We start from the raw sequence: 12,164 nt of genomic DNA on the forward strand, positions 1-12,164 counted from the left end.
CCGGTCAGCTGTCTGTGGATGGACACCCCGGTCAGCTGTCTGTGGATGGAAACCCCGGTCAGCTGTCTGTGGATGGACACCCCGGTCAGCTGTCTGTGGATGGACACCCCGGTCAGCTGTCTGTGGATGGACACCCCGGTCAGCTGTCTGTGGATGGACACCCCGGTCAGCTGTCTGTGGATGGACACCCCGGTCAGCTGTCTGTGGATGGACACCCCGGTCAGCTGTCTGTGGATGGATACCCCGGTCAGCTGTCTGTGGATGGACACCCCGGTCAGCTGTCTGTGGATACCCCGGTCAGCTGTCTGTGGATGGATACCCCGGTCAGCTGTCTGTGGATGGATACCCCGGTCAGCTGTCTGTGGATGGACACCTCGGTCAGCTGTCTGTGGATGGACACCCCGGTCAGCTGTCTGTGGATGGACACCCCGGTCAGCTGTCTGTGGATGGACACCCCGGTCAGCTGTCTGTGGATGGACACCCCGGTCAGCTGTCTGTGGATGGACACCCCGGTCAGCTGTCTGTGGATGGACACCCCGGTCAGCTGTCTGTGGATGGACACCCCGGTCAGCTGTCTGTGGATGGATACCCTGGTCAGCTGTCTGTGGATGGACACCCCGGTCAGCTGTCTGTGGATGGACACCCCGGTCAGCTGTCTGTGGATGGATACCCCGGTCAGCTGTCTGTGGATGGATACCCCGGTCAGCTGTCTGTGGATGGATACCCCGGTCAGCTGTCTGTGGATGGACACCCCGGTCAGCTGGCTATGGATGGACACCCCGGTCAGCTGTCTGTGGATGGACACCCCGGTCAGCTGTCTGTGGATGGACACCTGGGTCAGCTTTCTGTGGATGGACACCTCGGTCAGCTGTCTGTGGATGGACACCCCGGTCAGCTGTCTGTGGATGGACACCTCGGTCAGCTGTCTGTGGATGGACACCCCGGTCAGCTGTCTGTGGATGGACACCCCGGTCAGCTGTCTGTGGATGGACACCCCGGTCAGCTGTCTGTGGATGGACACCTGGGTCAGCTTTCTGTGGATGGACACCTCGGTCAGCTGTCTGTGGATGGACACCCCGGTCAGCTGTCTGTGGATGGACACCTCGGTCAGCTGTCTGTGGATGGACACCCCGGTCAGCTGTCTGTGGATGGACACCCCGGTCAGCTGTCTGTGGATGGACACCCCGGTCAGCTGTCTGTGGATGGATACCCCGGTCAGCTGTCTGTGGATGGATACCCCGGTCAGCTGTCTGTGGATGGATACCCCGGTCAGCTGTCTGTGGATGGATACCCCGGTCAGCTGTCTGTGGATGGATACCTCGGTCAGCTGTCTGTGGATGGACACCCCGGTCAGCTGTCTGTGGATGGACACCCCGGTCAGCTGTCTGTGGATGGACACCCCGGTCAGCTGTCTGTGGATGGATACCCCGGTCAGCTGTCTGTGGATGGATACCCCGGTCAGCTGTCTGTGGATGGATACCCCGGTCAGCTGTCTGTGGATGGATACCCCGGTCAGCTGTCTGTGGATGGATACCCCGGTCAGCTGTCTGTTCCGATACTCACAGCCGAGTGGGATCTCCTCCCCTTAGCAACAGGGTTTCCTTCCCAGGAGGGATATCTTGCTATTCCTGTGTTTTAAGATTTTTAAAACATTCCTGTCATGAATGTGCTCTGAATGAACTCCGTGCGCCCCTCGGCTCGTGCTGCGCAGCTTAGATGGCGCTGATATTTAGTGTTTTGTATGTCTTGTGCAGTAACCTGAACCCTGTCTGAACACTGGCCTATTTCTATCATGATGTTCAGCCCCACCCGTCTGCTTTGTGCTCTGGCTATTAAGGAGTTAACTGCTGCCAGTTCTGGGCCACAGGTGATTCTGTTTGGAACCAGGACCCTTGTCCAATAGGGGCCGGGAGTTTCCCCTTATTCCCTATAAGTGTTTGGCCGAGGCTCATTCTGGTGCCGGTTATTGAGCGCGTCTCTGCTTCTGACTCTGTTTAGTTCTGTGTTTATTCTGACTATTTTTGCCCTGTATTCTGACTGTCCCTGCTTGCTGCTGCCCCTGACCTTATTGCCTGTTTATTGACCTTGCTTGTTGGATTGTGTTTTTGTACTGCGCTGCCCGATTGTTGTGACCCGGACTGTCGACCATTCTTTATTGTGTTCTGTCTGTCTGTCTTGTCTTTTTGTCCCACCTAGCCAGTACAGGGACCGCCGCCCAGTTGCCCGCCGCCATCTTAGGGCGGATTGCGGCAAGTAGGTAGGGACAGTGGGCGGGGTTCAGCGTCAGGGCTCACTGCCTTGTATTGTCCTGCTGTCCGGTTCCTGACAATTCCATTTTTATATTACTTTTTCCTCCCACTGGAGTCTCTACTACAAGGGGATATGACCTACAGCAGAGGAACGGGTGAATAGACGAGAAATCCAGAAAACTGCTTAATATGTCTCTAGATGATCTGTACTCTATTCTTTCTTGTGTCATGCTCCACCTCCTCATCCCTTATTTATGCTCCACCTCCTCATCCCTTATTTATGCTCCACCTCCTCATCCCTTATTTATGCTCCGCCTCCTCATCCCTTATTTATGCTCCGCCTCCTCATCCCTTATTTATGCTTCTCCTCCTGATCCCTTATTTATGCTCCACCTCCTCATCCCTTATTTATGCCCCCCCTTCTCATCCCTTATTTATGCTCCGCCTCCTCATCCCTTATTTATGCTCCACCTCCTCATCCCTTATTTATGCTCCACCTCCTCATCCCTTATTTATGTTCCTCCTCCTGATCCCTTATTTATGCTCCGCCTCCTGATCCCTTATTTATGCTCCGCCTCCTCATCCCTTATTTATGCTCCGCCTCCTCATCCCTGATTTCATGCTCCACCTCCTCATCCCTGATTTCATGCTCCACCTCCTCATCATTGATTTTATGTTCCGCCTCTTCATCACTGATTTCATTCTCCTCCTCCTCATCATTGGTTTTATGCTCCACTTCCTCATCACTGATTTGATGCTCTGCCTCCTCATCCCTTATTTCATGCTCCGCCCCCAACCCTGATTTGATGCTCTGCCTCTCTATCCCTTATTTCATGCTCCACCTCCCTATCCCTGATTTCATGCTCCGCCTCGCTTTCCCTGATTTCATGCTCCACCTCCCTATCCCTGATTTCATGCTCCGCCTCGCTTTCCCTGATTTCATGCTCCACCTCCCTATCCCTGATTTCATGCTCTGCCTCCCTATCCCTGATTTCATGCTCCGCCTCCTCATCCCTGATTTCATGCTCCGCCTCCTCATCCCTGATTTCATGCTCCGCCTCCCTTTCCCTGATTTCATGCTCCGCCTCCCTTTCCCTGATTTCATGCTCCGCCTCCCTTTCCCTGATTTCATGCTCTGCCTCCCTATCCCTGATTTCATGCTCCGCCTCCTCATCCCTGATTTCATGCTCCGCCTCCCTTTTCCTGATTTCATGCTCCGCCTCCCTTTCCCTAATTTCATGCTCCGCCTCCCTATCCCTGATTTCATGCTCCGCCTCCCTATCCCTGATTTCATGCACCTTCTCTCTATCCCTGATTTCATGCTCTGCCTCCCTATCCCTGATTTCATGCTCCGCCTCCCTTTCCCTGATTTCATGCTCCGCCTCCCTATCCCTGATTTCATGCTCCGCCTCCCTATCCCTGATTTCATGCTCCTTCTCTCTATCCCTGATTTCATGCTCCGCCTCCCTTTCCCTGATTTCATGCTCCGCCTCCCTATCCCTGATTTCATGCGCCTTCTCTCTATCCCTGATTTCATGCTCCGCCTCCCTATCCCTGATTTCATGCGCCTTCTCTCTATCCCTGATTTCATGCTCCGCCTCCCTATCCCTGATTTCATGCTCCGCCTCCCTATCCCTGATTTCATGCTCCGCCCCCTCCTCCCTGATTTAGATATAACACAATGTATAAGATTTTCCTTTTCTCAGCAGGTTTCTATACAGTCTTCCCCAGTACTATGATTGTGCACTGTGCTGTATGACGGAGTGAGCTCTGCTGCATGTACAGGGTAATATCATGTATACACGCCCTTAAGGTAGAAATGCTTCTATGTTTCAGGGCAGAAAGAGCTGATGATTTACAGTAATGATGGCTCCCATAATAACACCATGCTTCTTCTCCAAGTCTAATGACCAACTTAGCAATTTTCTTGTGTTAAAGCTAACGGCTCGAGAGAAGCAAACTTGACATCTTGACCTCGAAAGAAGAGATTAAATCTATTTTCCAGACACAATGTAATACCATGAAAGTTGACGGCTCTCTACTCAGGATGCCAGGCTTTCACTTAACAACCCGCTTTTATTACAGCTCCTGTAAGTGTGGGTGGCTGCAGTAATAGCGCATATACACTTACTCCTCGCTGGCCATATACAGGGAGGCACTAAAGGGAAACAGTGACGTTAAGTCATTACTTATCCTTACAAGATCTTACTTATCCTGTACTGATCCTGAGTTACATCCTGTATTATACCCCAGAGCTGCACTCAGGGGCGTAACTAGAAATGGCTGGGCCCCATAGCAAACTTTTGATTCCTCATCTCTCTATACTGCACATCTGCATTGGCCCCTTTACACCCTCATTTAGTGGGAAGGCTGACTCTATGTGACCCCATTTTATTATATGGCCCTCCTCTCTGTCGCCCCTCCTTATAAATAGCCCCCTTATGCTGTCCCCCTTATAGATGCCCCCCATGCTGTCCCCCTTATAGATGCCCCCCATGTTGTCCCCTAATAGATGGTCCCCTATGTTGCCCCCCCTATAGATGGCCCCTCCTATGTTGTCCTCTTATAGATGGCCCCCTCTCCCCCAATGTTGTCCCTTTATAATATCCCTCTCCCCTATGTTGTGCTCCTCTCCCCTATGTTGTCCCCTTATAGATGGCCCCCTCTCCCCCTATGTTGCCCCCCCCCTTATAGATGTCCCTCTCCCCTTTTCCTTATAGATGTCCCTCTCTCCCCCCCCCCTTCCTTATAGATGGCCCCCTCTCCCCCTATGTTGCCCCCCTTATAGATGTCCCTCTCCCCCCCTTCCTTATAGATGTCCCCCTCTCCCCCCCTTCCTTATAGATGCCCTCTTCTCCCCATCCCCCTTATAGATGTCCCCCTCTCCCCCCCCCCCTTCCTTATAGATGCCCTCTTCTCCCCATCCCCCTTATAGATGTCCCCCTCTCCCCCCCTTCCTTATAGATGCCCTCTTCTCCCCATCCCCCTTATAGATGTCCCCCTCTCCCCCCCTTATAGATGTCCTCTTCTCTCCCCCCCCCCCCCCCCCCTGGAAAGCAGGTTTAAAAAAAACAAACAAACTCACCTTATAACGCGCTCCCCCGTCGAGCCTTTTTCCTGTCAGTCCCCCGTCTGATGCGCGGCTGCCGGGGGTGTCACGTCCTATCCCCAACAGCGCACGTATCATAGAGCTCTCTGTGGGCTTGTGCTGCGGCCGCGACTTCCGGCACACAGAGAGCTCTATAATACGCGCTGCCGGGGATAGGACGCGACACCCCCGGCAGCCGCGCATCAGACGGGGGACTGACTGGAGCGCTGTCGGTCGGTCCCGTGCTCCTCCTGGCCCAGTGACTCCTTTTCCCTATGGTTGGGGAAAGGTGTCGCCGGGTCAGGAGGAGCACGGGACCCGCGTCACGGGCCCCCTGATGCGGCGGGGCCCCGTAGCAGCCGCTATGGCTGCTACGGCGGTAGTTCCGCCAGTGGCTGCACTCACTATTCTGCTGGTGAGGTCACTTTGTTCATACATTACATTACTGATCCTAAGTTACAACCTGTATTATACTCCAGAGCTGCACTCACTATTCTGCTGGTGAGGTCACTGTGTACATACATAGTCATAGTCTATGCGGATTCATTGATAGGAAGATAGTTTTATAGAGCTTGTGTACTGGGTGTTATGTGTTTTTAAACTAGTTCACATATTATTTTAATATATACCTATTAAAAGTTATATTTTATTTATAGGAGGGTGTTCTTGGAACTTAAAGGGTTTTTTTGTATGCCGAGCTTCGGCCTGAGGGTTTGTAGTAAAATATATTAGTTGTAACCCCTAACCCGCCTATGAGAGGGGCGTGTGATAAGTATTATATAAAAATATAACATCTTTGAAGAAGTAGTTGCAATAGAGCTTGTAGAGAGTAGAGAGCAGAAGCATTTGCCAGAGGAGCCCTAACCCAATGTAGCCTTGTACTCTGTCAGAACCTTTGGTAGATATCTTTAGTGAAGTGATACTCGTACTCACGTTTAGACCGTGTGTGACCGCTTTCTGCCCTCTGGTATCTTAGAACCTGTCCCAGTAGGGTAGTACGAGCCCCAGACGTGGTTATTTGGGTGTAGCTAATTGACCAAGGTGTCCCAGTTACCTGCACTGCGCAGTAGGATATGTAGACCTTTACTTCACTGGTAGCTTTGTCCTACTGGGGTCAGTTCCTCTTGCTTCAGGATACTGCCCTGCACTTTTTAGATGTGTTCCTGGCATGGGCTAGGGAGTTTCTTGGTGACTGCTCTCCCTTGTTGGTGCTTAGCACTGCATAGTGAAAGTGGTAGTGTTTTTAGAAGTTGTTGGCTTTAGCTTCATCTGCTCACTCTGGTAGCTAGACTCAACTAACTAGTGACCCTGACAAAGGTCCTGGCATAAGCCTGGCCCTGGCTTAGCTTCTGCGGGAATGGTTTGCTTTGTGTCCTCCCTCACTAAGAAATCTGACTAGGCTGACTTCACTTCCTCCACTATTAACTCCTCCTACAGGGGACTTTAGTGTACCTGCCTGTAAGTGGTGGGGATGAGTGTGTGCAGAATAGCATAGGGTAAAGAGAAAGAGCACCTCCTAGTGGTCAGCACATAACAAATGGTACACATATAGGCTGGGTTCACACTACGTATATTTCAGTCAGTATTGTGGTCCTCATATTGAAACCAAAACCAGGAGTGGATTAAAACCACAGAAAGGATCTGTTCACACAATGGTGAAATTGAGTGGATGGCCGTCATATAACGGTAAATAACGGCCATTATTTCAATATAACAGCCGTTGTTCTAAAATAACAGCAAATATTTGCCATTAAATGGCGGCCATCCACTCAATTACATCATTGTGTGAACAGATCCTTTCTGTGCTTTCAATCCACTCCTGGTTTTGGTTGCAATATGAGGACCACAATACTGACTGAAATATACATAGTGTGAACCCAGGCATAAACATTAACCCTTTTGCTTCCTTCAGCTGTGCACAGAAACAATAGTACATAAGCATATAAAAAATACTGACACCTAGTGGGGAAACTTAATACCTCATCCACCACTTTGTTTAACCTGAGAGAAAAGCTTTGCTCACTAGTGATGATCGAGCATGTTGGTCCGAGCTTGGTACTCGATGGAGTATTAGGGTACTCGATGGAGTATTAGGGTACTCGATGGTACTTGTTACTCGGATGAGAATCTCGCGATACTCGAGGAAATCTCATCATCCGTTTCCTGTAAGTTTGGGCGCTATTTCTCAGCCAATAAACATGCAGGAGACTCTTTGGTACATCCTGCGATGACGTGGGACCCATACATGTCGATAGCAGCGATTGGTTGGCCAGATCAGATGACCCTGCCATATAAAACTGGGCGGGGGCAGTGCTGGCTTCAGACGCATGCTGTGAGAGATCAGGGAGAGAGCTGCTGCTGGTCAGGGAGAGGGTCAGTGTAGGATATAGCGTTCCAGTAGGCAGGGTATATACTAGCAATACAAACACACAGACCTTCTCAGGGCTTAAAAGCTTTTATTATTACTATTACTACAGACTGCTGGCTGGGAGTTGTAGTGCTGCTACCGTGATTTAACCAGCACACTGTGGTGACCGGCTGCTGGCAGAAAGGGGACATTAGGTGTTGTATACACACCCCTAAGAAGTGCTCAGTACTATTATATTGGGACCTCTACTATATTTCCTGATTTCTGTATTTCTTACACAAGGCCTATCTAAGTTCACTACTGCCTGCGCAGTGTAAGGGGGCGTCACAGAGTGTATATAGGTGCAGCCACCAACACATTGTATCCCACAGTTCCCCAAAAACTAGTGGGCCATCTACTATATTTCCTGATTTCTGTATTTCTTACACAAGGCCTATCTAAGTTCACTACTGCCTGCACAGTGTAAGGGGGCGTCACAGAGTGTATATAGGTGCAGCCACCAACACATTGTATCCCACAGTTCCCCAAAAACTAGTGGGACCACTAGTATATTTCCAGATTTCTGTATTTCTTACACAAGGCCTATCTAAGTTCACTACTGCTTGGCTTCCACAGTGTAAGGGGGGTCACAGAGTGCACTGCTCACTATTCTGCTGGTGGGTTGACTGTGTACATTATAGTTGTGGAAACAGTCAGCCCACTTGTCTGTGGACACCCCCCTAGCCCTTTATTATACAATGTTTGGTCTAGACATATTACATGAACCATTATGGCTCTGAATCCAATCATTCAGGCTTTCACATAAGTCAATCAGTTGTGATATCGGGAACCCGAGCGTTCTCCATACATACAGAGCGGCGGATAGAAGTGGCTGCTAGTCGGCGGTTTCCCATTATTTTTGGATTTCTTCTCTTTCATGTTTCCTTTGTGTCGATGTAGAAGCGATCTCACCTGACATGCAGAAAAGTCGCCGTCACACAGCGTTTCACTCTTGAACTCCCCGGCAGTCGCTCAGTTACAGTATTATCCTCCGGAGCTTCCCTCAGCCCAGAGAAATATGGATCAAATACAAGAAAACATAAAATAATTGAGAACAACAAGTTGATTTTCTTTCAGAATGAAAATGAATGTTTAGGTGGAAATGTAACGTCTTCCGTCTCTGTACAGTTCTACCCCCTAAAGGCTTTCAGAAAACTCCATCTGGTTACGCAGCTGACATTCCTACAGCAAGATCATTACATAAAAAAGCTGGGAAACTCATTTTTAATAGATTGCAATCATTTGGCCAATAAGTAAAAAATATCTCATCCCTGGCTAGCGGCAACGACGGCTTCATCCCGGCTCATTCTGCTGGAGGAACGTCGGCTCCTTAATAAATCATACTGATGACATCACTCAGGTGCCCGCTCTCCGCTTCAACAACTTAAAACAACTTTGGGAGAAAAAAAACTTTTCCCTTCTGCAGAATTATCCTCCCGGGTTAGAAAAATGAATGAGGGCGACTGGTGGTGATGAGTGATGGGTATTTACCCGGTGATTAGAATGAGAACAGTCCTCTAGGAATGAAAGGCAGCAAAATAATTAGATTTCCATATGGAGGAGGAAAATTTCCCTTAAGTAATGATATCTTCTTTTCTTCTTTCCCTCCATTTTTTAAACCTTTATTTATATCCTCCCATCCTCCACGCCATCTCTCCATTCCTTTACTCCTTCTTTCTTCCTTCTTCCATCCTTCCTTACCCCTTCCTTCCTCACTTACTCCTTTTTTCTTTCCTTCCCTTTTCACTCCTTCTTCCTTTCCCCTTTAATCCTTCCTACCTTCCCTTCTTTCCTTCCTTTTTTTCTTCCTTCCCCTTCTTTATTCCTTGCTCTTTTCTTCCAGTCTTCCTTTCTTCTTTATTCCTTTCTTATTTCCCTACTTCCTTCCTCATTCATTTACTTTTTCTTTTCTTTCATGCTTCCTTTCTTCTTCATTTATTTCCTTCCCTTTAATCCTTCCTACCTTCCCTCATCTTTCCTTCCCTCATCTTTCCTTCCTTCTTTCTTTCTTCCTTCTTTCCCCCTTTAATCCTTTCTACCTTCCCTTCTCGCTTGCTTTCCTTCCTTTTGTCCTTCCTTCCCTCCTCCTTTATTCACCTTCTTTATTCCTTGCTCATTTCTTTCATTCTTCCTTCCTTCTTTATTCCTTTCTTATTTCCCTACTTCATTTTTTCCATTCTTCCTTCATTTTCACCTTTCTTGTCTTCCTTCCTTCCTTCCTTCCTTCCTTCCTTCATCATTCATTCACTTTTTCTTGTCTTCCATCCTTCCTTTCTTCTTTACTTCCTTCCATTTTAATCCTTTCTTTCTTTCTTTCTTTCTTTCTTTCTTTCTTTCTTTCTTTCTTTCTCTTTCTTGCGTATTCTCTTCCTCCATCCTTCTTTCCTACCTCCCTTCTCCCATCCTTCCTTCCCTTCCTTCCTTTCTCATTTTCTTCCTTTTTTTCCCTTCTTCCCCTCTTTCCTTCCACCCACCCTCCTTCTTTATTACTTTCTTATTTCTTTCTTCTTTCCTTCATTCTTCATTGCTTTATTTCCTTTCTTTTCTCATTCTTTTCTTCCTTCTTTATTTACTCTTTCTTTTCTTTGCTCCTTCTTTCCTTTATTATTTATTTGTGACTTCCTTCCCATTTCATTCCTTCCTTTCCTCATTCCTTCTTCCTCCTTCTACCTTCCTTTTTCCTTTCATTCACTCCTTCTTCTTCTTTCTTTAATTCACACCTGATTTTTTTTCCCCTCTCTTCTTTCTTCTTCCTCCCTCCTTATATATTCCTTTCTTATTTCCCCTCCTTCCTTCCTTATTCATCCACTCCTTTCTTTTTATGTATTCCTTTCTTTCTTCCATTTTCATTCCTTCCTTTCTGCCCTTCTTGTTCCTTCCTTCCTTCCTTCTTTCCTCCCTCCCTTCTTTCTTTCTTTCTTTCTTTCCTTCTTTCCTTCTTTCCTTCTTTCCTTCTTTCCTTCTTTCCTTCTTTCCTTCTTTCCTTCCTTCCTTCCTTCCTTCCTTCCTTTTTTCTTTCCTTTTTTTTTTCTTCCTTCCCTTTTCCCTTTTTCATCCTACCTTCATTTCATCATTCTTGCTTCTGTTCCTTCCTTCCTTCCTTTCCCTCCTTCCTTCCTTTCCCTCCTCCCTCCCTTCCTTCCTCCCTTCTTTTGTTTCTTCTCTTCCTTCCACCCCTTCTCTCCCTCCCTTTTTTCCTTCCTACTCCCTTCCCTCCTCCCCCCCCCATCTTTGTTTTCCCACAATGCTTTGCACAGTACTTGGTTACCTATAACCATCATATTGGTAATAATCAGCATTATACCATAGTGATCAGGTCTCATACTTCAGCAATAATCCTATTTATTATAAACTGAAGGAAACTCCATGAAAATACAACCAATACAACGTATCAGAATTTGTGATCTCACCGGTTATTATAGGATATTTATTATAGGATCCTCGGGGTCGGTGATCGGACACAAGATCAGTGCAGACAATGGTGACTCCGACTTTACATGGTCAGGAAGGGAGAATAATATCAGTGACTAATGCTCGCTGCCAAATCTAAGGCCGTAATTATCAATTATTGGCCGTGTCTGACATGAAGGAATCTCAGTGGCGATGGCCGGAATCAGGAGGCATAATTATACGGCCGCGCTACACCGGTGAATACGTCCTATATCAACACTATGGCTGTCAGAGGCGATAGGAAGCCGAACTGGTAACAAGTCTGGGGGGAAATCAGCCATAAATTTACAGGATAGATCCGATCTTTACTGAACCCTCCATTATTCCTGGTGCAATAATTATATCATCCTCAGCCGTTCATCAAAGAACGGCCACATATTGGAAGGAGCCAAGAAGAAGATAGAACAGAGATATTATAGCAGCAATGCAGACCATAGCGCTGTACACATATACACTGGAACTCTCTATAGGTGATTGACAGGTGTAATGTGTAATCTATAGGTGCAATGTGTAATCTATAGGTGTAATGTGTAATGTGTAATCTATAGGTGTAATGTGTAATCTATAGGTGACTGACAGGTGTAATGTGTAATCTATAGGTGTAATGTGTAATGTGTAATCTATAGGTGCAATGTGTAATGTGTAATCTATAGGTGCAATGTGTAATCTATAGGTGTAATGTGTAATCTATAGGTGCAATGTGTAATGTGTAATCTATAGGTGCAATGTGTAATCTATAGGTGTAATGTGTAATGTGTAATCTATAGGTGCAATGTGTAATGTGTAATCTATAGGTGACTGACAGGTGTAATGTGTAATCTATAGGTGACTGACAGGTGTAATGTGTAATCTGTAGGTGATAGGTGTAATGTGTAATCTATAGGTGACTGACAGGTGTAATGTGTAATCTGTAGGTGATAGGTGTAATGTGTAATCTGTAGGTGATAGGTGTAATGTGTAATCTGTAGGT

At 47.4% G+C, this 12,164-nt stretch overlaps 1 protein-coding gene across 1 annotated transcript; it reads right to left on the bottom strand.

Moving 5' to 3' along the window:
* Window positions 1-3,028: 3,028 nt before the first annotated feature.
* LOC138766626 (RNA-binding protein 25-like) lies at window positions 3,029-10,120 on the bottom strand. Its single transcript, XM_069944218.1, has 2 exons — window positions 9,993-10,120; window positions 3,029-3,911 (listed from the first exon to the last, which is right to left on the bottom strand). Exons 1-2 carry the CDS (start codon window positions 10,118-10,120, stop codon window positions 3,029-3,031), a joined length of 1,011 nt encoding a protein of 336 aa, XP_069800319.1.
* Window positions 10,121-12,164: the final 2,044 nt, after the last annotated feature.

The sequence above is a fragment of the Dendropsophus ebraccatus genome, chromosome 10 (genome assembly GCF_027789765.1).
Source record: "Dendropsophus ebraccatus isolate aDenEbr1 chromosome 10, aDenEbr1.pat, whole genome shotgun sequence".
Classification (NCBI taxonomy): domain Eukaryota; kingdom Metazoa; phylum Chordata; class Amphibia; order Anura; family Hylidae; genus Dendropsophus; species Dendropsophus ebraccatus.